This window comes from Vidua macroura, chromosome Z, assembly GCF_024509145.1.
Source record: "Vidua macroura isolate BioBank_ID:100142 chromosome Z, ASM2450914v1, whole genome shotgun sequence".
Lineage (NCBI taxonomy): Eukaryota > Metazoa > Chordata > Aves > Passeriformes > Viduidae > Vidua > Vidua macroura.
Window position 1 is genome coordinate 63,296,357 of NC_071611.1, and position 27,870 is coordinate 63,324,226.

The following is a 27,870-nucleotide window of genomic DNA, read 5'->3' on the forward strand; positions in this document are numbered from 1 at the left end:
CACAGAAAATTTTAAGTGCAAGTATAACCAGCAATGCAACAAAGCATGGTATAAGTCCTTCCAACTGCATGTTGTAGAAGGTTTGTGAAAGCAATCTCTATTCATTGCCAAACCAAAATTCAAAGGACTCTATCTAAAAAAACCCCAGCCTTCTCAAACCAATACAGTCCAAATCTTAAGGACCACAACTTCCAAATATCTAGTACTGTCTGCCAGCTGAAAAGGATTCTTCAATGAAAAATACAGCAAGGTGTACTGAATGTGTAATGGTCTGGTTTTCTTCCCATCTCCTTCCCCATGAGCCCCAAACCAAAATGCACATAGCATGAAAATCTTCCTTTGGAGATATCTACATGCAGCTCTTCTGCCATGTAAGGCAAGCACTGTGTTCCAAAATGAAACACAAATGAAATATATGAAAATAAATAAATTCAGCCTTCCTTCAGCATTCTGAATTCTCTTTTATGTGTTCAAGAAACAAATGGATAGGGAAAGAGATTCCTATTTCTATATGTGGGTGGAGCACATGAAGACAAGGAGAGCTTAGATGAACATTTTACAGTATGAAGAAGACTCCTGTGATGGAAATGTCCTTAGTCTTAGACGTTATCTTGCAAACACTGCATCTGATAATGAGTGCATATTTATCTGTGAAGACATAAGTCTGTTCTTACACTAGAATTTTAATTAATAATTCTTCTGTCTGCTTGGAAGATAAGTGGGAGGAACAAGAGTCAACTCACATGGTGTGTAACTGCACACCATTACTATGTATAGTACATTCAAAAAGCAAGGAATTAAGTTTTCATGAATGGAAATTTTTTTTCAGCTAACCCATGGAAAATGCATTTTTAATTCCTGACAGTTAGCAACTTATATTGAATTAGAGCTCAAGCTGTCTGGTTTTAAAATGCTGTATGTTCAACCCACCTTATGAGCTCCAAGAGCCAAAGTTTTGCTCACCTCACCTTCTTTTGACCAGAAATAAGGGCAGAAAAGCACGTGACATTGCCACCACCAGTCAGTGACCTTCAGATGGAAACTTATGTCACTTTTAAGCTATTTACCCACAGAATTTTTTCACTAGTATGCACATTAAAAATGCAAATAAAATCTATGGAGTGAGTTTTCTATCCTTCCTACCCTATCAATTACTTGGAAGACAGAATTTAGGAGGAATTTTCATCCAGGAGAAAAAATTACCACTCAAGGTTTTGTGATCATGTTATTTGTCCATGACTCAATGTTTAAAATCTCTTGCATGAGAGCAGCAGTGTAGTGATAAGTTCTGCACTTGATGTATTTTTTTTTTCAGTTGAAACAGAAATACTTTTTTCCCTTGAAAGGCCTTCCCATTGAAATAAAAACTTCCTGATAGACAGGGTTACTCTTAAATCCTCCCATGTGCACTGACATTTGGCTGTCCAAAACATTTCCAATTCAAAGCCTTGATCCAGTGGGTTGGTTAGCAGCTGAAGGTATCAGTAGAGACCCATAATTTTCAAAGACCAAATTACAGCAATTAAGGAGAAAATCAAACAAAGTAGTTGTGTCTTAGAGAAGAAATCAGATTTTTCTCTCTACTACCTTCAAATTGTGCTTCTTCATATGTGTACATCCTTGTATTCCCATGAGCTATATGCCAATATGCCTGTCCCAAAGGTTAACAATAACCTGGTGGTCTACATAGAACTATAAATGTCTTCTAGGAAATGCCTGGAACTGCCACTGATTTGTATGTAAAAGATACTGAGTTGACATTACTAACCCAAATTAATCAAAAGCACTATCTGAAAGGTTATGATGACTGCAGAGTGAGATAAGCTAACTGCAAGCGTAAAAGGCCTCCAGACCTTGCACCTACATACTCACATCCTCTACATTATCACTGCTGTGAATTGCTACTGGGTTCAGCTGTTGCTAGGAGTCATTATAAATGTCAAGAGGGAGTTTTGGGCTGTTTTGTACAAAGGCATTTGTCCTTCACAACTGAAACACAGATACAAGGCTGATACAATGTAAGCTGGTGGCTGAGGACTAGACTGTTGCTTTTATTAAGCTGAAGAGTTGAAAATGTGATGTCCTGGTGTGACCAAGGTGTCCATTGGTAGAGCTGTCTTGAATTCTCTCTCCAGTCAGGCAGCAGTACTAATTGATCATTTTTATTTCTGCAAAATCACAGGCATACACAGAGCCTTACAGGTACAGGGCATGTTTCAGAGAAAAACTTGCTTCCCACAACACAAAGTGGATAGTAAGTTTTAGCTGATCTCTTTAATCTTTCTTAAAGATGGTTTCATCTTTCATCTTTAACATTTCTCAGAGTTAAAGTCCATTTATTTACCCCTGGTGCAATTCCTCATTAGTGCACCATGAAAACAAGGCCTTCTGAGCTGCTGGAGAGACTTCCCTGGCTTTTTCATAATCTCCTTGCTTTTGTCTGAGATTGCTGTTGAAAATTCAGTAACTTTCTCATTTACATATAAAGCTACCCTCAAATCTGAAGTTAGGATGTATATCCCATTTAACTTGACTATGAGAAATATGAATAGCTTGTGTTGATAAATCATAACAGAGAATCATGCAGACTTCAGAAAAATTTGGCCCAGACACTAAAAACGCAACATTTCCAATGCAGCTAAACTTGATTTGCTAGGCTGCAGTTTCATTGCCTGTCATTAAGATGTCTCATCAGTAACTTAAACACTAAGCCTTCCTTGCTATTTTACTCATGTGACAAAAGGCTTGCATAAAATTTTCTCCCTACTATATTTCTGACCTTTTATATATCATATCCCATGTACTGTGAAAGCAGCATTTGAAATAGAAACATTTTGTATACACATATCAAATCAGGAGAGAAATAGTAATAATTTCAGTGTAACAAATGAGGAATATGCAGCTTCCTCAACTAGATTAATCTGTTTGATTTGTGAACTATAATGATCTATCCATTTATGTTGCTATAGGATCTTTATCTAAAATGAGATTGACAGAATAGGAGTCTAAAATGTCCATGATTTTTTAAAATGTACTATGGTTTCTTAAATATTGCTTAGCAGGTCTAGAATATGTGAGCCTCTTGAGTTACTCTCAGCCCATAAATACTTTCAACCAATCTACACCAATCTTTTACATTTGACATGCACATAGAATGAACTAATTCTATAATGCTTCAACAATTCCATACTGCTTTTCTGTCATTTGCTTGGAATATTGAAATATTTCAACAAGGAAAAACAACTGTTTAACAAGAATTAAAGGGACAAAAAGGGGAGAAATGTTATGATGACATGGCTTAAACTGTTTTGTTTTGTCATGTCTTCTCTAAGACAACACTGATCTTGAATAATAATTCATCTTGCTTCAGCCATATTCCTATCTGATATCAACTTGTCACCAGCAACCTGTGACAACTGAGTGTGATTTCTGAAATACATAACTGCTTTACAAGCCAGTAACACAAGTGTGCAAGAACATGCATTTTCATTCTTACTTTTTAAACCAACTCCCTCATGGTTTTCAAATTAAGCACATTATTTGTATTTTTGTATTTTACACAGAACAATCCCTCAATTTCTGGACCTAAAACCAAATGCAACAGCAAACTAAGTATTTCCTCCCCAAAGAATTCCCTGAAATCCAGGAATTTTTAAAGACTCAGTATGGATGCGGGAAGATTGAATTCTTAGACCTATCACCGTACTAGAGAAGGTTGTGAAAAACATAAAGTTCCCCAATAGATTTGTTTAAAAAGTGGCAGCTACAATGATGCACAATAAGAATCTGAAGGGCCTCTCTATCATAGAAGAGGATTGTAGAAGCACAGAATGATTTGGGTTGCAAGGGATATTTAAAGCTCATGTAGTCTGACCTCTCCGCTATGCGCAGGGACACCTTCTGCCACACCAGGCTGCTGAAAGCCCTGTCTGGTCTGGCCTTGAGAAACTTCCAGGGATACAGCACCCACAGTATCTCTGGGCAACCTATTCCAGTGCCTCACCATTCAAATCATAGAATCACAGAATCATAGATTATTAAGGGGTTGGAAATGACCTTAAAGATCAACTTGTCTCAACGCTCTCTGATATAGACAAGGACATCTACCCCTCAAGTTGCTCAAAGCGTTATCCAACTTGGCTTTGAACACTGACATGGTTGGGCATCCACAACCTGTTCCAGTGTCTCACCACCCTCAGAGTAAAGAATTTTTTCCTAATATCCAATCCAAATTTCCCCTCTTCCAATTTGCTCCCATTATGCCTTGTTCTATCACTACAGATCCTGACAAAGAGTCCCCCTCCAGCTTCCCTGTAGGCCCCCTTCAGATGCTGCAAGGTTGCTATGAGATTTCCACACAACCTTCCTTTCTCCAGGCTGAACAGCCCCAGCTTTCTCAGCCTGTCTTTGCAAAGAAGATGCTCCAGTCCTTATATCAACTTATCGGCCCTCCTCTGGACTTGCTCCAACTGTTCCATGTCCTTCTTATGTTGTGGACTGTGTACAGCACTCCAGGTAGGATCTCACAAGAGCAGAGTAGAGGGAAGAATCATCTCCTTTGACCTGCTGGCCACACTCCTTTAAATGCAGCCAAGAACTGGATTGGCTTTCTGGGCTGCAAGTCCACACTGATGGCCTATGTTGAGTTTTTCATCAACAATTACTCTCAAATCCTTCTCCACAGGGCTGCTCTCAATCACTTCTTTGCCCAACCTGTGGGTGTGTCTTGGATTGCCGTTATTCAGGTGTAAAGACCTTGTACTTTGTTTTGTTGAACTCCATGAGGTTCACACAACTCAAGCCCTTCAAGGTCCCTCTAGATGGCATCCCTTCTCTCCAGTGTGTTGACTACCACACTGCTTCATGTTGTCAGCAAATTTGATGAGGGTGCACTTGATTGCACTGTCCATGTCACCAACGAAGATATTGAACAGTATCTGCTACAGTGCTGACTGTGGAGGGACACAGCTTGTCAGTGGTTTCCATGTGGACAATGAACACAATTCTGTATGTGTGGCCATTTTAAGATGGTTTTTCACCCAAGTGGCTCACCCATCAAATCCGTGTCACTTCAATTTGAAGATGAGGATGTTCAGTGGTACAATGTCAAACACTTTGCACAAGTCCAGATAGATGATGTCAGTGTCAGTTGCTCTGCTCTGCCCCTATCCATCAATCCTGTAGGCCTATCACAGAAGGCCACCAAATTTGTCAGGCATGATTTCCCCCTTGTAAAGCCATGTTGACTGTTACCAAGCACCATGTATAAAAATGTCCTTCATTTAAGTCTAAATCTATCCTTGTTCAATTTAAAAGTATTGCCCCATGTCTTGCCACAAAAGACCATAATAAAAAGTTTCTTTCTGTTTTTCTTCTAAGAACCCTTTATATATTGAAAGGCCACTATAAGGTCTCACAGGAGCCTTCTCTTCAGGCTGAACAACCCCACCCCTCATTGTCTTTCTTCATAGCAGAGGTGCTCCAGGCCTTTGAAGATTTTTGTAGTCAGAAAGGTGCTAACAGAATAGTTCAAAAATTGTTTTTATTGAGATTCCAGTTATGTCTGTTTCTGATTTTTGCATTAGTACAAATAATTTCTTCAGTAATGTACTAAGCATGGCTTACCTGATAATAGATTTGACAAAAAAAAAAAAAAAAAAGAAGAGGCTTCTGGATTTTACATTTTTCTTCCTGCCTATTAATTGATAAATATTAAAGCTCCTATTAATTGAAAAAATAAAAATACAGACTGCCCAGAAAAACTAGCAGGATAGTTAGTAGAAACTAAACCTCCAGTAACCAGTCTACCTTTTTGAGTAGCTCGTATGTAACTCTGACATTGCTATGAGGCTTTGCAGTCATTAAAAAAAAATAGCCTTAAAACAAATCATCTTAAAACACTGAGAGGTTAAATCCAAGATTCTATTGTCCTTCATATCCTTACATATTTTATCTATTTCAGGATTTTAAAACTCAAGTGGTTAATAAAGAGACATTGGTTGACATAAGGCACTAGAAGCAAAGTACACTTTTGGGCTGTCAGAGTCAGGCTCTACTAGTAGCGACAGCACATATCACCCAAATAGTTCCCACCTCTCATGAGCATTAGCAGCTTTCAGGCGGAGATCCTTAGTCTAGGGATTCATCTGGTCCATGGTAAGCAGTGAGCATCCATGACTATCAAGCACAGCCATAATAAGTTCTCCCATGCCAACAGTTCCTGATTTACTTCTCAGAGCTTGTTTAGGAATGAGTTAATCAAGTTAATGAAGTCTTCAGAACACATGGTGTTCACACATAGACTGTGCCCTGCATATGGGGATATCTTACCCAGAGTCAGAGAAAACACCAGTAAGCTTTGCTGAATACCTCAGCAGAGTGACCAGGAAGACTGGCTTACTTCTCTGCCTCTGAAGCAGCAGAGTTGTGATGGAAACAGAAAACCTGACTACTGCTGACTGGTGATTGCTATGAAAATTCTGCAGCAGGTTTCTAAGACTTCTCTGGAGCAGCATTTGGCTGTAAATCATAAAGCCTTTACTGAAGACATTAATTCACTTCAAATAAGACAGCTTATGTGAATGGAATAAATCTGAAGATTATACAAGTTTAGAAGGGTGAGAAAAATGTTTGCTGAAATAAAGTTGGCTAAGGAGCATCTACAGTAATAGAAGCTATAGTTTTTTTTTAGTGGTAGTCTTTTTAAACTGAATTTTTTTTTTTTTTTTTTTTTTTTTTAGCACAAGGATCCACTGGAAAACATTTTAAAGAAAAAATGTATTTTGTGACTACATTGTGCTTTGGAGACTTGTATCAGTTTATCAGGAATTTTTAAAATTCATTGATCCTGGTTCTTCTTTCTTAATACTGCAAAATAGAAATTTACATTTCACAGTAAGTGGCAGACTCATAGTTATGAGTCTACAGGGGAAGATTTTCAAACTTCCGCTTCCTCCCTGCACCCCAGTTCTTTACACCAAAATTAATTCCTGACTGAGCATACTGCTGCAGCAGATTTAGTCAGAAAAAGGATATACAAACAATGCAGTAAATCACATAAAAAGTGTATTGCAAATTGTTTAATGATTATGATGCTGAACAGAATAACTAGAGAAATTATTAAACTAAACCAACTTCACAGTATCCCTGTGGAGCTATGTAGTAGATGCTGATCAGTAACCTGAAGCAAAAGGAAGTTAGATAGTAAGCCAAGTCTATAAAAATAGCTGGCCAGTAATGTCAGTGTGGTGGGTGAGGTTCTGCATCCCCTACTTAAACCAAATCCTCAAAAGCTGATTTTTCTGGACAAAAAATGGATACTGTTATAAATAACTTCAGGCATCTAACTGTGCTGAGTTGTCCTATGTAGACCCTTGTTTTTCCCTATTATTACATGAAATTCTACATCCTGACAAGATACATTAAGTACTTAAAATACTACATTGTAGATAGTGTGATCTGCTTCCTAACTGGCCTGAATCCTATTTTAATTAAAGTGAACACACTCTGATAATAAAACTACCATCAGTTTTGTAACTACTGCAAGGCATTATAGCAATGCAACAGCAGTGAAGAAGAGCTTTGATACTCATAAATGCAAGTGCTTGCTGTTTTTTTAAAAAGACAGACTTACCCCATCCAAAAGATGGTCACTATTGCTATGGATGGATACAAGCATGATAGATATTTGCCTAGAACATTCTCACAAGTGCACCACATTGAGAATTGATATGTAAAGAGGTCATACAAATGCATGTAACTTCCAAGGACTTTTCTTTTAAAATTCAGTGTTCAATGTCTGCAACTAAAGCCTTTTGCTTTGGAGACTTGTATCAGTTTATCAGGAATTTTTAAAATTCATTGATCCTGGTTCTTCTTTCTTAATACTGCCAAATAGAAATTTACATTTCACAGTAAGTGGCAGACTCATGGTTATGAGTCTACAGGGGAAGATTTTCAAACTTCCGCTTCCTCCCTGCACCCCAGTTCTTTACAGTGTTTTCATCAATGTCTGAGTTGGGCTTGTTAAAAGGAAACTATGTCAAAGGTTATCACTCTCATGGTGTGCATCCTGTTAGAGCTGTCAGCTCACTTGGCAATATTTGGAATACTAGAGGGCTGCAGAACATAGCAATTGCATATACCTTTATATCTAAGACAAACAGACAGGAAATTATCTCAGTTGTTGAGCTGAGGCACTAATTCAAATTATTTGTCTGCTATCCTGATCATGGTTTGGTGACAATTCTGAGCCTGATTATAATAGAACATTAAAGCCTAATTTTGCCTTTTGCCTGCTGTTACTTTTGCTTTAGAGTCATTTAATGCACATTCTAGAACATGTGTAAGTTTGACTTACAATATATGACCCCAGGAAAGCAACCAACCCTAAGACAAAATCATGATGGATGTCCATCCATCTTCCTTTATGCATCCCAACACAGGCTTGAAGCTTCTGCTTAAACTCTGTTTTAAATTTTTACAGCTTCATTCCTTGCTTTTCAGAGGGAACAGAAAACAGAGTGCTGCAGATCCAAAAAGTAAATGAGAAGCTTTGATAATGAAGAATTTGAGGCTGGGAAAAGTAATAACGCCTGCTTGGCTTCTCTGAAAGATTCCCTCTCCTACTCTGTACATCCTAATTTCTGGAATTAAACAGACAAATTCCTGACCTTTTATGTCTTTCTACTGGAGACAACATTGTTTGTAACCCCAGTTTGTCAACTACCAACAGACAAAGCCACCTGTTCAGCCAGGTTGGTCATCCTTTAATATTTCAAGCACAAAAAAAAATCACTGGTTTAGCTTGCACAGGATATGGTGTTCCTCTCTCCTACACAGACAATGCAACTTCATGTGTTTGGTGTGTTATTGACAACTAAAGAAAGCTGGCATATTACAATAGCTAAACTCAAAGCTTTGGTTTCACTTGCTCCATCCACTGTGTGTATGAGTATTAGGAGTGGATATTGGCTGCCAGTACCATGTGAAAACACCAGGAAGTATCTGTAAGAGTGGAAGGTCTTTTTATAGATGAACAGCTTTGACACAACCATTTATGAGTTATGAGCTTGCTGTTTTCCAAAAGTCTTATGCCAGCTTCTGACAATGTATTAAAAATAAAATTTATTTACATTTTGCAGTTATTGAAAACATAGAGTACGGTGTTTATGGATAGTTTATTTGTCTTCTCTGAAATGCACATGTTGTAGGGATATTCTTGCTGATTTCTGAATTCCTGCCTGCCTACTGGTTACCACAAGATAAATCTGTCCAGTCTAAGTCTCCTAAATAGGAGCCTAGATAGACTCATCTCTTTCTCACTCCCAGACTAATGCTCTGTTAATGCTCTGCTCACAACTAATATAATCACCAGTTTTATTAAATATTAAGCAAGTATATTAAAAGGCTCGAAAATATTAAGTGACTAATCATTTTCAGTGGTCACTCTTCAATAGAAGCAGCGGATACTTCGGCTAAACTAAAGGGATGTGACATAACTCTGCTTTTACTCCTTGGAAATTGAGGGAATTTGGTTTCTCTAGGAAGAGTATCTCCTCTAGGCCGAGGAATGGCCCAAAACTGAAAAAACTGGGTAGAATTTTGATTTCATTTTATCTTACCTTTTGGTAGCATTTTATTTCAGTGTACTGAAGTGTTATTGTCTGTGCTTTAAAGCCAGGAAGAGTGAAGTAAGTTGTCTAAAAATTTCCCTGCAAATCAGTAGTACTCCCTATGAATGGTCTGTTTCTCCAGAGACAAAGTTTCACAGTATGTGGAGCTTCACTTACAGACAAAGAACTGTTTATATGATTTAATCATTGCTCTTGAAACTGCAGTGCTTCATTCTCTATCTTTCAACTCAGAGACAAGTCAGCATTAATGCAATTTCCTTTTTATGAATGTACTTGCATGCCCTGTTGTTCACTAAACAGCTGACAGAACAAGGACTTGCATCCAATCTGCCACAGCAGAAACAGATCAACAGTTTTGATATCTTCACAAAAACAGATGCTCTTGAGTATTTTTCCATAAAATCAGCTAATTAACTGCTTTAATTATTAAAAATCCCTCTATTGACAAATTATATGTACAACTGACTAACCAGAGAATAGCCTGAGTATTCAAATATTTCTTTTTAGACTACAAAATAACAAGTTCCTGAGAAAAGATGCATGCTGTCTGACAAGAAAACAATAAAAAAACCCCTACCAAGTAAAAATTCTTGCTCATTCCTGAGTTAATTCTATTGACATGAATTTAATGAGCACTGTTTACTTGCCAGAAATTTAAACAAATAACAAGCACTACTTTAGCAAATCACTAGCTGGCTTAAGTGTTTTTCATGAATTAATCCTTCTTTGTATAAATTTAAGGAATAAAAAAAGGAGATCTTGAAACCAGTAATGACATCTGTGAGCTCTTTCTGTGTGTTCCGCAATGGCAAAACACTGCCAGGGACTATGGCAAGGGAGAGGGTTGCCATGCAGACCAGCAAAACAGCCCTCTGAAATGGCATGCTGACCCACTTTCAACTACCAGCTCTTGCTGACCCTTTGTTGAGTGAAAGTTTTTTTCAGTTTTTGCTGTTTTTCACCCTTTCAGTTCTTATTTCTAAAGTGGCAAATCTGTTTGTATCTTTATTCTTGTTTTCCTCTTTCTCTGCTAGTATGCACTGAAGAAAGGTAGATTGTTTATTGTGACTATCTGCTTTAGATAATTAAAAAAAAAATCTTCCACCCCCTCTTAAGAACACGTTGTGAAAGAACCAGGGATCTTGTTATCAACAAGATTATGATAAAATTCCTTAAGGATCTCAGTCTGATCAGAGTAGTTCATCTATGAAAAACCATACTTTAATTGTTACTCTTGGCGATAGTGAAGGATAACAGTGTAATATTATACTAAATATTGCCACGTGCAATAAAAAAACCTCTTTCAGTCTTGCCAGCAGTGGTGTGCAAATCCCCTTTTGAATTCAGGTTCGGATGTTGTGATTTAAACTAGATCTTTTGCTTCTCCTTCTTCCAAAACCAACAGTTTAAAGAGAGGTGTATTTTTATTGGTACCATGTGTTCAGCTGAAGTTGCCAAAATAATTTAGCTAAAACTAATGCTTTTATTTGGGTTAAGGTTGATTCCTGAGCTGTGTAGAGGTCAAGCATTTAGCTCGTCTTCCTCTTTTTCAATTTCACCATAGAGTCTATAGAAGAGTTCAGCCAGTTCAAGTTGTTTTTCCTGAATCCAAGTTACCAAGTTGAGCTTATCTTTGTTTGTGACTTTCCATGAATGGAGAATAAACCTTTTTTCATCCCTTTTCCTTACTATATATATGCTACAATGCACAGAAAAATGGTTCCAAGGATTCAGAATAAGCAGTGGTTCAACAGTGATTCAATGTTGCAAATCCTGCTGCCAATGCTGCTGCTGGTGTGACCTTAGTGTGACCTGTCTTTTGATCATGAGTGACAGCTGCTGTGAAATGATTCACAGGGTGTTTGTCTCACTTGGGCAACAAGTGGAAAAACATAAAAAAATATAGAATTTTGGAAGTAAGATATGAAAAAAATAGCTCTGCTTTATGTTACCTTCATATAGCTTCAGTAAACTGATGATAGAGTCACCATCTCCTGATAAAACTTTTTAAATCCTGGGAGATGTATCACAATAACAAATACTGTAATGTTATTGCAATTAAGGAAGTATCTATTTATATGTTTTCTGTGTGGGCATGCACTTGTAAATGGGATAAAACTAGGGCCTTGAACATCAGAACCTTCACATGATTAGAGGATCCTGATCAAATATCCATTTCTGAACACATTCTCTGTAGTTAGAGACTCATTTGGATCCAAAAATAAAAAATTTTTTTTTGTTGTTTGGTTTCTATGCCATTGCAGTAAAAATGTTATAGGTCAGAATTACGTATTAAAAATGCTCTAGGGTAGCAGTGCCTTGATCCAAAATAGATTAAATATAGGCTTCAGTTTTAAAGTGAAATCAGGGCAAAGATTTGGTAACTCTTGTATATTACATTTTTCTCTCAGGAGATCCTGGCAGAAACAGATCAACTCTCATAAGAGGTATGCCAGTATTGGGTGGAATTGTTATGAAAAGAGAACCAGAAATAAGCCATTCCAGGGTTTTGTTTAGGATGCAATACAAACTGAAAGCAGTAAGAATGTAGTGAATGGGAATCAGAAGACAAAACGTGCTGAAATAAAATGTACAGATTAAAGGTTCTGTTTCAACCCACCCCGAAAATATATATCATATTTAATGTCAAAAGTGTTTATCTCTGCTTGCATTACAAAAGTGAAAAAAATGTTTTTAGGATGTAGCTTTTATCAAATTTTCAAGATGGTAAAAAATTTTAGAAATCTATCTGACAGGTCACCGTAAAATGATTACATGTCCCAGGAAAAGTCATGAGAGCTCAAAATTTGATTTTATGCAAAATCGGACAGAATTCTTACATATAAATAATGCAGGATTTATCATATAAAAATGAAATTTGAAAATACTGTTTCATCATTTTAGATTGAAACTCAATAATTCTGAGTGAGAACATGGCCGGAATCCAGAATTGCTGCATCTTCAACTCTACACTACTTTATCAGAATACTAGATATAAAAAGAAAAATTAAACACCACTAATTTACTTAATTTTCTGGCAGCAGTATATATGATATGGAACTGAAAGGGACTAAGAAGTTCGGGCCAATGCATTTAGTAGCTGACAGTTTTGTGCATTAGTCATTTCAAAAGGTTTTCCTTGTGTAACAGAAGATAGGCCCCTTCAGATCAAGGCTGAAAGGTCTCCAAACTATGCACAGCATAGTGTCAAAATTATCAAATAATAAGAAAGGAAGGAAGGAAGTTGCGGAAGGAAGTTGCGGAAGGAAGTTGCGGAAGGAAGTTGCGGAAGGAAGTTGCGGAAGGAAGGAAGGAAGTTGCGGAAGGAAGTTGCGGAAGGAAGGAAGTTGCGGAAGGAAGGAAGTTGCGGAAGGAAGGAAGTTGCGGAAGGAAGGAAGTTGCGGAAGGAAGGAAGTTGCGGAAGGAAGTTGCGGAAGGAAGTTGCGGAAGGAAGTTGCGGAAGGAAGGAAGGAAGTTGCGGAAGGAAGGAAGTTGCGGAAGGAAGGAAGTTGCGGAAGGAAGGAAGTTGCGGAAGGAAGGAAGGAAGTTGCGGAAGGAAGGAAGTTGCGGAAGGAAGGAAGTTGCGGAAGGAAGGAAGTTGCGGAAGGAAGGAAGGAAGTTGCGGAAGGAAGGAAGGAAGTTGCGGAAGGAAGGAAGGAAGTTGCGGAAGGAAGGAAGTTGCGGAAGGAAGGAAGGAAGGAAGGAAGGAAGGAAGGAAGGAAGGAAGGAAGGAAGGAAGGAAGGAAGGAAGGAAGGAAGGAAGGAAGGAAGGAAGGAAGGAAGGAAGGAAGGAAGGAAGGAAGGAAGGAAGGAAGGAAGGAAGGAAGGAAGGAAGGAAGGAAGGAAGGAAGGAAGGAAGGAAGGAAGGAAGGAAGTTGCGGAAGGAAGTTGCGGAAGGAAGTTGCGGAAGTTGCGGAAGGAAGTTGCGGAAGGAAGTTGCGGAAGGAAGTTGCGGAAGTTGCGGAAGTTGCGGAAGTTGCGGAAGTTGCGGAAGTTGCGGAAGTTGCGGAAGGAAGGAAGGAAGGAAGGAAGTTGCGGAAGGAAGTTGCGGAAGGAAGTTGCGGAAGTTGCGGAAGTTGCGGAAGTTGCGGAAGTTGCGGAAGGAAGGAAGTTGCGGAAGGAAGTTGCGGAAGGAAGTTGCGGAAGGAAGGAAGTTGCGGAAGGAAGTTGCGGAAGTTGCGGAAGGAAGGAAGGAAGGAAGAAAGAAAGAAAGAAAGAAAGAAAGAAAGAAAGAAAGAAAGAAAGAAAGAAAGAAAGAAAGAAAGAAAAGAAAGAAAGAAAGAAAGAAAGAAAGAAAGAAAGAAAGAAAGAAAGAAAGAAAGAAAGAAAGAAAGAAAGAAAGAAAGAAAGAAAGAAAGAAAGAAAGAAAGAAAGAAAGAAAGAAAGAAAGAAAGAAAGAAAGAAAGAAAGAAAGAAAGAAAGAAAGAAAGAAAGAAAGAAGAAAGAAAGAAAGAAAGAAAGAAAGAAAGAAAGAAAGAAAGAAAAGAAAGAAAGAAAGAAAGAAAGAAAGAAAGAAAAGAAAGAAAGAAAGAAAGAAAGAAAGAAGAAGAAAGCTCTCACCCTTATAACCAGCTGCATTGGTTTTCCAGTCATTAGCATTCAGATGTCCTGCACGTGAAGTCCTGACAATAATGTGCTGTATGTCTCTCCAGGTCAGAAATGGACTATAAAACAGGGAAAACACACAAAGTCACAGATCAGACATTTTACCAGGATGTAGAATACAAGGTCATGTAAGCTGAAAGATATTCAAAGCAAAACAACTTTCATTTATCTTCTCTACTTTCCTTTGCTCCATTCAAAATAACATGTTCCCAATTTTACAGAAAAACTATATTAAATTATTTATACAACTGGGAGGTTTGCCATAAGCAGACTGTAACAGTATATAATAATATTCTGTTATATGAAACTTAAGGGAAGATGAATGAGTACATTTCACACAGAGGAAATTTTTATGACCATCAATTACTGTATCTTAACGACTGCAAAGGAGAAGAAATCAAACTTTTGGCTTGCTGAAAAGCTCTAAAAAATCTAAAATCTAAAAATCTCACTAACTGCTAGCTCAACTAGAGATTCCTCTAGACTTTCAGATCCTATTGAAGCTACGCCAGGTGCCTCTCTTGTTATTAATTTGTCTATTACCCCGGTCTTGGAATTCACTGAGAGTCTGTGTGTATTTGGCAAGAATTCCAAGCAGCTGGATGGTTGGTGAGTTACAAAGCAAGGGCCTGATTACACAGATGAGTAGTCCTTTAAGGGATTCCTAATAACCTGTCCACCTGGAAGGTGAGAGAAGATACTGTTTCTATCTTCTATCCTCACTGTGACATTAATACACATTTATCTTCTAGGACTAGGGCAAATCTTCAGGGATTGCAGTTTTCCTGTTCTCTCTATATCTACAGCAGGGAGAATTTCTTTTCTTAGAGGACGATCTAAAGGTGCCATAATTCGGCTATCTTTTCTTTCTCCTTCCAATTTTTTAGTTTTTTCTATTGCCTGCAAGAATATGAATAGTATTTGTTTCAAAAATGCAGTGTAGTAGAGGGAATGATAAACTGAGCCGCTAAACAACGAAGAGGAAAAAAGTATTGTGGTCCAGAACACCAGGCACTAAGTAGCATTCTCAGAGCATCATTATCTGTCCCTATTGCATACACTGCCACAATTCCCCTCAGCTGAAAACAGACTAGAATGAAGTTTATAAGACCCACAACTGGCTGCCTACACTGCCCAGGACTATGCAGTCATTGAAAACCAGGGAAACCTTGGTTCTTAAACCAGATTCTTAACATATTTAAATATTCTGTTGTATTTGATGAGACCAGATGCCTTCTCTCTCTGAGCATTTTTTAAAAACAGTACTATGCCTATAGGTACTTCTTCCTCTTATGGTGCAGTTTCTCACATTAGGCTGCTAGATTAGAATGACAGTGATTGTTTATCCAGCTGGGCTGGTAAAAATTACTGAAATAAAGATTAAAAAAAGTCATGCCAAAAGTAAAGCACATTAAGGGTTTGTAAGACAGCATATGCTTCCACATGTCCTGTACAACATAATTTTAATCAATTTCTAGTTCTGCTTTACAACATTCAGTTTATATTCATGCCACATCTCCACAGTTTCGGCAATGCATCCTGATCACCTCATGAGGCAGTATTGAAAGGCTTTGCCATAGAATCTACAGCCACAGAATCACACACTGGTTTGGGCTAGAAGGGCCCTTTAAAGGTCATTTAGCCCAAGTACTCAGCAATCAGCAGGGACATATGTTCAAATAGACCAGGTTGCTCAGAACCCTGTCTGAACTGACCTTGAATGTTTCCAGGCATGGGGCACCTACCACCTCTGTAGCAACATGTTTCAATGTTTTACCACTCTTATTGTAAAGGGAAGAAAAAAAAATCCATCTTTTGCATTATCTTTATATTTGTTTTTAGGATAAAATCCAGACGAGTTGTGATAGGGTATGATGTATTCCTTTAGATGAACAGTGGAGTAGGCAGCTATACATACACCAGCAACGGTGTTCTCGTGTACCTGTGTCAAATCTGCAGTGCACACAGAGATAAAAAATCTTAAGTGCCAAAAATCTAACAAACAATGGCCTGATATGCAGGCTGATAATGACGAAACTGGGAGGAGAAAACCCTTGAGAGAAAGGCATCTGAATTACATCTTTTATTGTGTCATCTCCGAAGGAACAATAAAATGAGACTGTCCAAAAGACAATACTCACCGTCTGCTTAATAACATCCTGGAAGGAACAGCAACAAAACCTTAGGTTAATTGCCACTCAGAATCAGCTTGACTGTGAAGATGGAGAAAGCTTACAGTGTCTTAGGTTAATAAAGGAAGTAGTGGTTAGCACGGTACACAGGCTATTGATTTGACTTCTCTTCCACTTTTCAAAGGACTGACTACAATTCAGTGAAACTGCTCCTCTGCCACCTTCCTCCTTATACTCCCACAAGGAAATGACAGGAAAAAGCAGCTGGGATCCCTGCTCTTAAGGTGAACAGCCAGAAGCACCTCAAGAATAACTTCAGATAATAGCCTCTAAACGGTAATGCCAGAAAACACTTGGGGAGCCAAGAAACTACAGGGAATAGAGCTTAAAAATCTCAACTGAGAAAATGCCAACTGAGATTTCTGAAAAGCTTAAACAAATTAAAGTCATTGTCTTGGCACCAGAACAACAACTATCCACTAGTTTTATTTCTAGCTGTTACTCCACATCACAGACACAGAAAAACTCAATGAAGAAGTTAAAAATCATCACAACCAAACATTACTTGTTTTTAAGCCTTATTTAAGAAATGTCTGACTGGATTTTTTTTAAAACCTTTTAAATGGAAAATTTCAGCCTGAATGGCTATTCTTTGGCAAATTTATATGTAACTGAAAATAGGAACCAAAGTACACCCAAATCAATGTCAATATAATAACTGAAATTCCGTAAGCGGCATAGGTGGTTAAACCTTAAGAGAAATACATGTTCTAAAGTAAGCATTTATTAATGGTTATGTTTTTAAAATACTTCAATATTAAGAGTAAACTACTCAAAAAATGTGAAGATTCAGAAGGAGATTTTTAACTCACACATTCTAGCATTGCCTTCTGTAACAGGCAGTCAATCAATGGAGCAAAGACCTAGCTAAAGCACTTAAATGATAACCTCTCCTCCTGCACTCAGATTCTAACTAGAGAGGACACTTGATAGCACTTCCTCAATTTAACTCAGCTGTCTCATTGCCTTTAACCTCCAACTATATTTATGACAAAGGCTTCATAACTTTGATAACACAAAAATATGTTCTCTGTATCCAAAGCTGTACCTTGCTAGACTGCTCTTCTCCTTTCTGTAAGAAATTCAATCAGTCTGGGAAGTATGCAAGTATCTGTTCAGTTGCCAGAAATCCAAAGTATCGACCTCTGACACTGCTGACCCCTTACAATGTGAACTCCATTTTCCTTTTATCTCAGTGATTATACTTGGTGGTACTATCTTTTAGAGGAATGTGGTTGTCACTGTGAAGTGACATTGTCACTTCTCTGTCACTAGTAGCCGAATTCACTAAAATTCTTAAGTTCTTCCAGCACTTCTTTGTTCTAGCCTTGGTTCATGTAAAAAAAGACAAATGCAGGAATGACATTGACCTGCTGGAGCAAGTCCAGAGGAGGGCCAAAAAAATGATTAGAGGGATGAAGCACCTGTCCCTTGAGGAAAAGATATTTTCTTTCAGAGAGTGGGTTTAGATTACATCTTTGCTGGTAGGGTGGTAAAGCACTGGCACAGGGCACCTAGAGAAGTTGAGGGTGCCGCTCCCCTTGGAATTGTTCCAAGGCCAGGTTAAATGAGGCCCTGAGCAACCTGGTCTAGTGAAAAATGTTTCTGCTGATGGCAGGGGGTTGGAACGAGATAATCCTTAAGGTCCCTTCCAAATGAAATAATTCTAAGATTCTATATCACTCAAGTGAAGAGAATCATGGAAGAAAACTGACTATCTCCAAGGCTATACCACTAAGTATACCACACAGTAGAAAGGTAGCAGACTAATACTTCCATTTCACTTGCTACTTCTTACTAATGAAACTAGTTTATATACCACATGCTGGAAAATATGCACTGGCTTACAGACAGGAACACACAGTTCAATTGGGGATGCATAATGTATTCTTCTGTCAGCAACATAAGGGTTTTTATTTAAATTTGGCTTCTTCAAAGGAACATGGCACAATGGTCTCTGGAACAAATACAGGCCCATTGTGTCTCCTGACTCTTATTCGCTCAAATCTCAAATCCAACCCCTTTATCAGTGAGAAAGGTATCTCTTCTACCAACAGTAGATAGTACTATACAATGAAAATAATTTATTTTTAGTAAGAAAATTGCTGTCTCTGTGCACTAAATTGATTATACTTATTTTCTCATTTACAGTTAGAAAAAATTGACATTATGTAATGACATAATGCAACACACAAGTAAGGATTTATTCATAGGATCTGACCAAGGTACTAGATATACGAGGAAACAGAACTGGGTACAGCTGAAAAGCAATTTACTACCTAAATACCATAATAAAACTGCAGAATGTGAAAATTAAGAGACATTTGTGTGATAGTTGTTGCATATTTACAACCATGCATTGCAACCTCAGGGATTCCAAACAAGCAGTCTGAAACTCATTTACAATTCTTTGATTCCTGAGGGAAAACATGCCACTTGGATACTGAAATACTAGATAAAAAATAATAAAAATGCATTCATGTTATGCATAACAACATCCTCAAACAATTTTTTACCACGATTTCAGAAGCAGATCCTTGTTGGAAGAAATGGCTAAGTGGAGGATTCAAATCAGTAGGCAGGTAAGAGATCCTCCATTAACCTTCTGCGAATCCTACTATATGGGGCTTTATCAAAGAAAGAAAGTGCAACCAAGACATATGTCTTGCTTTTTTTTTTTTTTATTTGGTTGAATGCACCTTTGTGTGTGAGTTGAAGCAGCCTCTTGGCTCTTCTAACTCACACCCAGGCCATATTAGTGCTCTGCTCAACTCATGATGTCTCCCAGGAACAGAACTTGGCTACTGGGCAAAACTGACTTCCATAGACTCAAAACCCTTCCATGGTATAAACGGCTGTGTTTTCCAGCACAAAGTGGAATGAAACTATACATTATTACAGACATAATATAGTCAAGAAGTGTTCAGGACTAAGTGCTCTAATTTTTAAGCAGCTTGCTGTACAAAGATTGTAGCTAACCTAGCAAAACCCTTTGCCAACTTGCCTTTTAAAAAAATTCTCACATAAACACTGCTATTAGCAGAGATACTAATAGGGAATCTAATGAAGAATTTATGAAAATGCAAACTCTGTTTGAAACAAAATAGTTCCAGCAAGCAGTTAACTAAGACACAATATCATGTGTCCTTTATATCCCATTTTAAAAGTATTGTAGAAAATATTTCAATGGCTTCAAAACTTCCTAACATTTACTTAGGGTCACCTACACTGGGAGGCATCACAGGTGAAAAATACAACCTGAAATTTCAAATCACATGAATATGAAATCCAAAAACTGTGTAAAATAAACTAAACAGATTCCATACGTGCAAACCTGAGACATTAAAATTTAACAGATCACAATATGATCTCCCTATAATACTAAAGGCTGTATTTCATAATCTTTAATGTCACAAGACCAAAGATTTCTCCAACCTGATGAAGAAAACCAGCATTGGAAGCCATAGCATGAGAACTATTTTTCTCCCTAGTTTCTCTCTGCTTTTTAACTTCTTTTTTTTTTTTTTCCTGTTTTATTTAGTGGCTATGGTTAGTAGCAGTGGCAGATTTTAAGTACACATGAGAGAGAAAAGTTAGTGAATGAAATACCAATGAATAAAAACCACATTTATGGTATTATTAATATAATTCCTTTGCATCTACTCAAATATACAAGCTAAGATCTAGAAACAGAACCTTCCATTTAATGAAATGGAACAAAATCTAAAAGGAGGCAAAGTCATACATTTTCACTCTGAAACCCTTTTTTGTACCGTGCAATAGAGTACTACAAATACAAAAGAGTTACTAGGATATTTAGTCACTGGCACATTTTCTCTCCATCACCACATATAAAATTCAACACAGTCTTGTCTTTATGTCTATTATAGCTACTATTAGTTTTGAAAAAAGATGCTAGTCCATATGCACAAATATGGTTTTCCCACTGATAGAGTACCAAAGGTCACAGAGAAAAAAAGGTAAGTTTTTCAGTGAGTTTTAAGATGTCACAATCAGAAATAGCTTTGTTGCAGGTCTTGTAAGATGTAACTTTTCTGAAACTTTCAACTACAACAAAACAGAAATAATCAACTACCAATTTCAGTTCACTAAGCAAGAATAGTGAGAAAAACTTAACAGCAAGTTGAAATGTACACACATGGACTCTTATCTGCATTTGCAGATTGCTTGAAATGAATATAAAAATTTTAAAACTGGGGTTAAGAGGAGATTTAAAAGTTAAAAACCTCCCACAATAATACTATATTAACTATTCAAAACACCTTTGTCTCTAATAACTGCATTAAGAAAACACTATTATAATGACACAAGTACCACACTAGTTAAGATTATGTCAGGTTCTCAATGACAAACTCTTGTGCTTGTAACTCAATGGCAAAAAGTATTATGTGCCTAATATGGGGTCAAGCTGTCTTCAAAGAAAGCAACATGAAAGATGGAAACATAGTTCTAGTGTAATGTACTACATGCAATTTGAATCTACTATTGTGTGCAAATTTCTTACTTCCTTCAAAGTAAATGGCTGACCCCACAGGAAACTAGTTTTCTTCAGAATTTAATAGAATCCATCTCCTAGAACTTAAAAACATTGAGTAGGATTTGGGGTGAAGCATTCCATCTTAGATTTGCAGGTATTATCCAACAGAGTACAAAGCAATGCAAAACGTTCTAAAATACAGATTTACCTGAAGATCACCCACATTTCTGCTGCTCCATGAAGCACTTTAGAGATACATATCAGGCATAAAGAACAAAATCATGCAATTGAGAAAATGATTTTAAGACAGGAAATTTTTTTAACTAACGGTACAAAGACTATGGAGCTACACTATTAATGGTTTTTACAGCTGAGGACCTTGACCCATGTTAAAAAATAGACTTATGTCAGCATGCAGAAATTGTGATTTCATTTTTCATACTACATTAACTTATGTTCAGGTTAATAAAACACTTCCCAAAACTTCTTTCAGTGTTCAAGAACAGATATTGCTAAGAAGAGCCTGGTGAATGGAGGAGGTGGCCTACAGTACCCTCCAGGGTACAGCAGACCTAGGTAGCCTTCTGAGTGAACTGTAAGATGTTGAGAGGATGCTATACATCATTTAATGGACACCACCTGTGCTCAACATTGTTTCATGTTACTTCAACTGAGTACTCTGTCAGCATCTCCACAGTGTCAGCTTTCCTTCATGTGAAGTAAGCATGGAGACCTTTCCGGCCCTTAGGAGGTTACTGTGTATTGTGACAAGATAGGTTCCAAAGTACTGTGTGAAGTCTGCATAAAGGTGCTGGATGAACGAGAAATATCTTACTGTATGCTTAATTTTTGTTTCAGAATATATCTCAGATCTTACTTTGCTTCTAGTGCCAGGGCAATTATGCCTGCAGCCATAGGTGCAGAGGCTGAAGTTCCAGTATGGCTGTCTGTGCAACGCTGCCTCAGGTCTGTAGTGATCTGGAAGAAATTGAATGTGTGAAATTAGAATACAACTTTAGAAATCAGAGCATGTTTCATTTACTTGAATGAGTCACATGTATGTGGAGGGCATTTTCTTCTTTAATTGCAAGGAAAAGAAGATACATGATGTTAGATGTTCTGAACTTGAAGTCACTTGTGAATTTAGACAGTTTTCTCTATATTGCTCCATGGCATGATCAACAAAGACACTTTTAAACCAGAAAAACATGCAGAGGGGTTTGAAACTGCACAACTGCAATTCTGTCCTCCCATTTGGATTTACAGAGGACTTTCCCTCCAAGAATCTCAAAGTGCTTTACAAACAGGAAGGAACTAAATCTTACATACAGCCTGCTTATGCACATTTTAGTGACTATATAGAGGTATGGAGGGTTTGATTAGGTTGCCTGAAATCACAGTGGAAGTATGTGACACAAGAGAATACAGTTTTGGCTCATGCTAAGTACCCTGTTTAATCTTTCATTTACTCCTTATGCAATAAATCACATGAAATTAAGCAATAATTCATTGGAAAATCCTGATGTGATCACAAATTTGGCCCAGCCGTCACCAGCCAATTAGATGTTTTTAGTTTTGTTATGTCTTATGTATAGATAATTACATGCTGCACATATTTTAATGTAATCTAAGTGGATGTATAAACTGTAATGTGCAATACCAACTAGACATACAGCCTTCTACTTAGTGTTAGGATGTTTCTATTCAATAATGAATTTTAGACACACGCTTTCTGTAAGAATGTAAAAAATGCACAAAAATGTGTTTATTCTAAATCTTGCTTCTTTGAAGGCAATGTCAATCTAAAGTGATTCTACTCTGTGCTTGTCTTCCTGAATAAATGGTTCTTTGCAGGAGCAATGCAGCAGAGGTAGGATGTCACTACTACTTAGCAGAAGCTCAAGCAAAACTCATGCAGACTGGAGAACAGTAGTTTGAAGACAGCAGTCTTCAACAGGGAAACCTCCATGAAGGTGAATAACCTGTGATGTCAAAACTTAATCTGAGAATTTCAGTCACTGCAAGATATAAAATATCTTCCTGAGGGGCAGAGAAGTTGCTTATGTAACATTTTATCTAAGAACATGGAATTATTGTGTTCTAATTAACCAGCATTGTACTTCATTTCCAACACAGATTTGCACAAAGATGGGAAAAGGAGAGGATCAGATGATCAAAAAATCATAAAAAAGCACAGGACATGTAAAAATGCCTGTCTAACTTTGAAATCTCAAGATACATGAAATGTGATCTAAAAAACCAGCTGCATCTCATCTGGGCAGAATATAAGCAAATGTGTGCACGAGGGATAGGTTTCACACATGATGTTAGCTATATTCAGTATATTACATGATTTGTATAAGGCTGATGAAAATTCTCACAACATGTAAGCATATGCAAGTTAACATAGAAGATTTCTAACAGAAAAGGAACTAACAGCACCAAGAAAATGTTGAAAACAAGTAGGGAGCAAGTGAAACAATATGGAAGTGTCTAAAAATTGAAAAAGACATGTGAAAGCATTTATATTGTTGGATCCTTAAATGAAACAACTTACCAGGGGCTGGGTTTCTGATGAAGTCTAGAAAGAAATTTTTGCCTCCTATCATTTAATATTCTTCATTGGTGCACACCTTGTTACATAATTTCTTCTATCTGTCATTGGCTAGAAGTTGAAACCCCGTAAATAAAATGTTCATGTAATTTCCTTCTCTCTTGCCCTCTTACCTATTGACTGTTTATTCATTTAGATGATGAAAATTACCAATATTGGGAAAAGCTTTAAGCATGGAAATTGCATAAATGCTGTGACAATATTAAGAGACGAAACTGCAGCAGGAAGAGCCCTAACACTGCATTGCCTATATGTGCAAATTCCAATCGATTTTCCAGGTGGAATTAAAAAGTCCAAGTACTAGATGATGACATGCACCCAGAGACATATAAGATGCAGGTATCCCACTTGGAAAATACTGGTCAGTGCTGTGGCAAGGACCAGAAGGAAGGCCATGAAAAAGAGACATTGAAAAGGGATTAATACATGCTCATGTCTTTCACATCCTGGTCCTTTATGCCCTGCATAAAAGTGATGTAGCAAAGAACACTGAAGGCAACAAAGCAACCAGGAGCTCAGGCAGGAGAAAAAGTGCTGTCATAGCAGTTTTTCCCTACAGGACAGCCTCTGACAATACTGTGAAACTCATGCTGAACTGTGCTGTCCTTGTTTCTCATCCTCTGGAAGACCATTCTTCCAGATTGATTTTACTCTCCTGCCACTACAGATACCAAGCACAATAAGCCACAATGTCTCTTTAACTTGCAACATTGTCCCTCTTGTTCTAAATGGATACTGTGGTAGCAATTTGAACCTTTGTCTGGCTTTCAGCAGATACTTCCCCCGAAAATGTGTTGAGAAAGCTTTGTAGGTGTAAATGCCATTTGAATTAATTTAAAGGAAAGTTACTGACAGTTACTTACAGTTGAGATGTTTAGGTATAGATTACTTCCAAGATATGAGGCGTGTTTTTCAGCACTACAGATTCACTGTCAGAGGACTGCTGCATTTACCCCAAGAAAAAAGAGTACATGATCACCAAGAGGTGAGCAAATTTCAAGAAGAAAAATGATGCCCAAATTCCTGAGCAACATAAAAACATCATCAATCACAATAAAAGGATGTGGTGTTTGATAGCACCATGAAGCTGCCATTAGTGTATATTAGCAGTCATTCTGATTGTTAGGGTGGGGAGAAGGAGAAATTTTTAAATCTTTCATTGAGTATAACACAGATGTTGATCTGTGAAAATGCCGATCCAGCTTCCCAAGAAAAGTCCATGCAACATTTCTAGGGCTGAGAGTTACAACAACTTCTAAATAAGTTGAATCAACTAGGTTTAATTTAAGACAATGACAACGTTCCTGGTATTCGCCTAGTTTAAGCAACATGAAATTAGCCACAGAGACCTTGATGAAAGGCAAAGAGAAATTATAAAAATCATTGCTCTGTAATACCTCCCACTGGCATTGGTGCAAAGTTTTCAGAAAAAGTAGGCATTTAGTAAAGGAAAAAATCTAGACACTAACAGTTTCACAGAAGCAACTTGCTCTGAGCAACTTGCTCTCTGAAGGAGATGCCAATTTTGTACAGTCATTATTATTGATTGATTGAATCATCAATCCTTCTATAGTTTTACCAACTCGGAAATTAATTAATAAAGTAAAAAATGGGATTTCTCTTAGCAGAGAACAAGCTCATGTACCATCTCTCAAGTTTCTCCATTTCTTTGTATTTCGTATTTAATTACATGAGTTTTCTGAAGTGATTGAATAATTTTTTACCTTCTGCTACAGTTCTTCAAGATACATTGATTTCTGTGAATCTGTGTCCCCAGAAGTGAGAAGATTTTAACAAAAATCCATTCTACATTTTACAGAGCCTTTGCATTTGTATGTACTCAGAAGAGGTCACATTGTGTCCTGTGATTATCTGGTGCATATCTTGATAACCTAAGTAAGTTTCTGAAGGACAGCAGACTTTTGTGTTTTAAGAACTGGCAGCAGACAGGATGGGCTTTCTTTTGTTGTTTCAGTTTTAAGTTCTGCTTAGAGTAGAAGTTTATCAACAAGAAGAGAAAGAAAACCAGCAGATGAATTGCTATTTATCAGAAGACAACAAAACGGGTGGAATATGAAATAGATATGTTATTTGCAGGAGATAAGTAATTTAATAGGCTTATAAACCATATCTATGAGGAGCTTTCTGATAAAAAAATCTCAGTGTGTTACAAAATCATTTGAAAAACAAGTTCAAAGGAAATGCATTGCATTTGTGCAATATGTTTGATAAGAACCATATAGATAACTCTATTATGTGGTGCTTAACCTGTCCTAGCCACATGGTCCAGAGGGGGGAAGCTATCTTTAAGTATTGTCCTATAGCATTCAAAGTAGCAAAGAAGAGAATAATAGGAAAAAATAATGTGACAACTGCATATTATTAGCCAATACTTCTGTATTAACTGAGTATGAGAGGTAACATCTATAAAGAAGTATATTTTGTAGTCTTTACCTACTGTCCATTTTTCTCTGCCCCACAGTGAGTTTCTATGCCTGTAACTATACCAGCACTTTGCAGCTGCACTTGAGAACACCTAAAAGTCCTTTTCCATAAGAGTCTATGTAAAAGGTATACATCTATTGGCATCTTTGGAACACTAGCATCCTTTGAGTATTTTAATATATCCAAAGGGTGGAAACTTGGTTCATAAGAGGCTAATTATCACTGCAATAAAACTCAGTACAGTATAAAGTTAAGCGCACTTGGTGCACCTTTCCTGAATAACAAGGAACTGTTCCAAGAACATGCGTCTACCTGTAACTAGCCTAAAATATTTTAAGCTGTCACTGTATAAGACAAGAAAACCCCTCCAAGACTAGAAAAACTTCTAAAATTATGTTACATCCTATATTTTTAACAAGCAGCTAGCTATAAAAAATGGGTAGTAATGAAAAGAGAAAAAAAAGTGTTTTGTGTAGTTATAAAAGTGTTTGTGATTCTATTACTCCGTACTGAAATGAAATCATTTTTAGAACAGAGTGAGTTTCTAATACTTGGTTACTGTTTGTTCATTTACCTTAAAATACATTCTGCACTTACTGGACAGAAAAACAGAGAAGAAAAGAAAAAAGAAAGATATTCAGCTAAAGAATTGCAAGGAAAAATAGGAAGGAACTCTGGAACATGACATTTTACAACTGTAACCCATTCACTGTTCCTAACTCTTGGGTAGGTATTTCTGTACTAGAATACTGTAGAATCTCACATGATACTGAAATCTGTACTGTGTTACGTGAGAAACAAAACAAAAAAAAACCAAAAAAAAAAACCCCCAAAAAAAGAAACAAAAAAAATTAGTTCATTTGATGTTGGTTGTAAATCTTATGCCAGGTCACTTCTTCCCGGTTTACTGCTGTGGTATTTTTGTTCGCTATTTTGAATGTAGGAGTCTCACTCCAACAAGCAAAATCATCTTATGATCTGATCAAGTATTGTTACTCTTCAAATTTTGGCATAGAGTTGAACCCCGCATTGTTTGTCAAGTGCATATAAATTTATATGCATAATAGAATTTGGATAATTTAAATTTAATAATAATCTTTCTATTCGCTCTGTAGTTATTTTTCCCTTTAAACTTGCTGCAAGCTCTCAGTTTCTTGTGGAAAGGTATGAAGACAACCTCTGACTCAAAAGGAGCATCAATTCAAACAAAAGTATGAGATATGATGCAGTGAAAAGGATGCATGATACAACAGTGAAAACTTATATAATTTCTAGACTCTTCTAGCACTTAACAGCAGTTTAAAAAGCTTATTATTTGAAATATTCGGTTCTGTCTTGAGTTCACTTTTTGTTTCAAACAAGACTTCCTTCCAAGGTAAATGATACTTGATAGGACTTTAGGAGGACTGAATTTTTGTAGTCAAGCTGGAGAAAAGAATAGCAATACAATCATGAATGCTCTTAGAACAGACTATAAGTAAGACAGTCACACAGGTAATAGCAATATCCCTGTCTCCATGTGAGGGTATGTATGCTGAAAGGACTTCTCAACAATCAGTTTGAAAAGCTGGCATCACAATTTCATGGAATTTCTCAATGTGTTGTAGCATAACAGAATCACATACAAACAGAAGCTATTTATCTCCACTACGCTCTATCACTTCATCATTGAAAGTATCTAGAGAGGGAACAGCCTTGCAAGGCTTTAAATACCAAGTACCACTAGTAAAACATGGAAAGAGTTGTGAGTTTCAAAAGTCAATTGATAATATGGTACAGGAAAAAGAGTCTTGGCAGGAATTATTATAGTCTGCTTTTCAAGCATTTGGGATCAGTGACTCTTGCAACTGCAACTGCAAGGTTGCTTTGCACAAGAGTTGT

The 27,870-nt window shown here is 37.2% G+C and overlaps 1 protein-coding gene across 2 annotated transcripts in view; it reads right to left on the reverse strand.

Annotated features, from left to right (window-relative positions):
• The window catches only part of PCSK5 (proprotein convertase subtilisin/kexin type 5), a 228,952-nt gene that overhangs the window by 83,423 nt on the left and 117,659 nt on the right, over positions 1–27,870 (reverse strand). For both annotated transcript variants that reach the window (XM_054003177.1, XM_054003178.1), the window contains exons 9-10: positions 21,808–21,908; positions 14,196–14,299 (exon numbers count right to left, since the gene is read on the reverse strand). In XM_054003177.1, the coding sequence (XP_053859152.1) occupies positions 14,196–14,299; positions 21,808–21,908 (205 nt within the window). The remainder of the gene's footprint in view (positions 1–14,195; positions 14,300–21,807; positions 21,909–27,870) is intronic.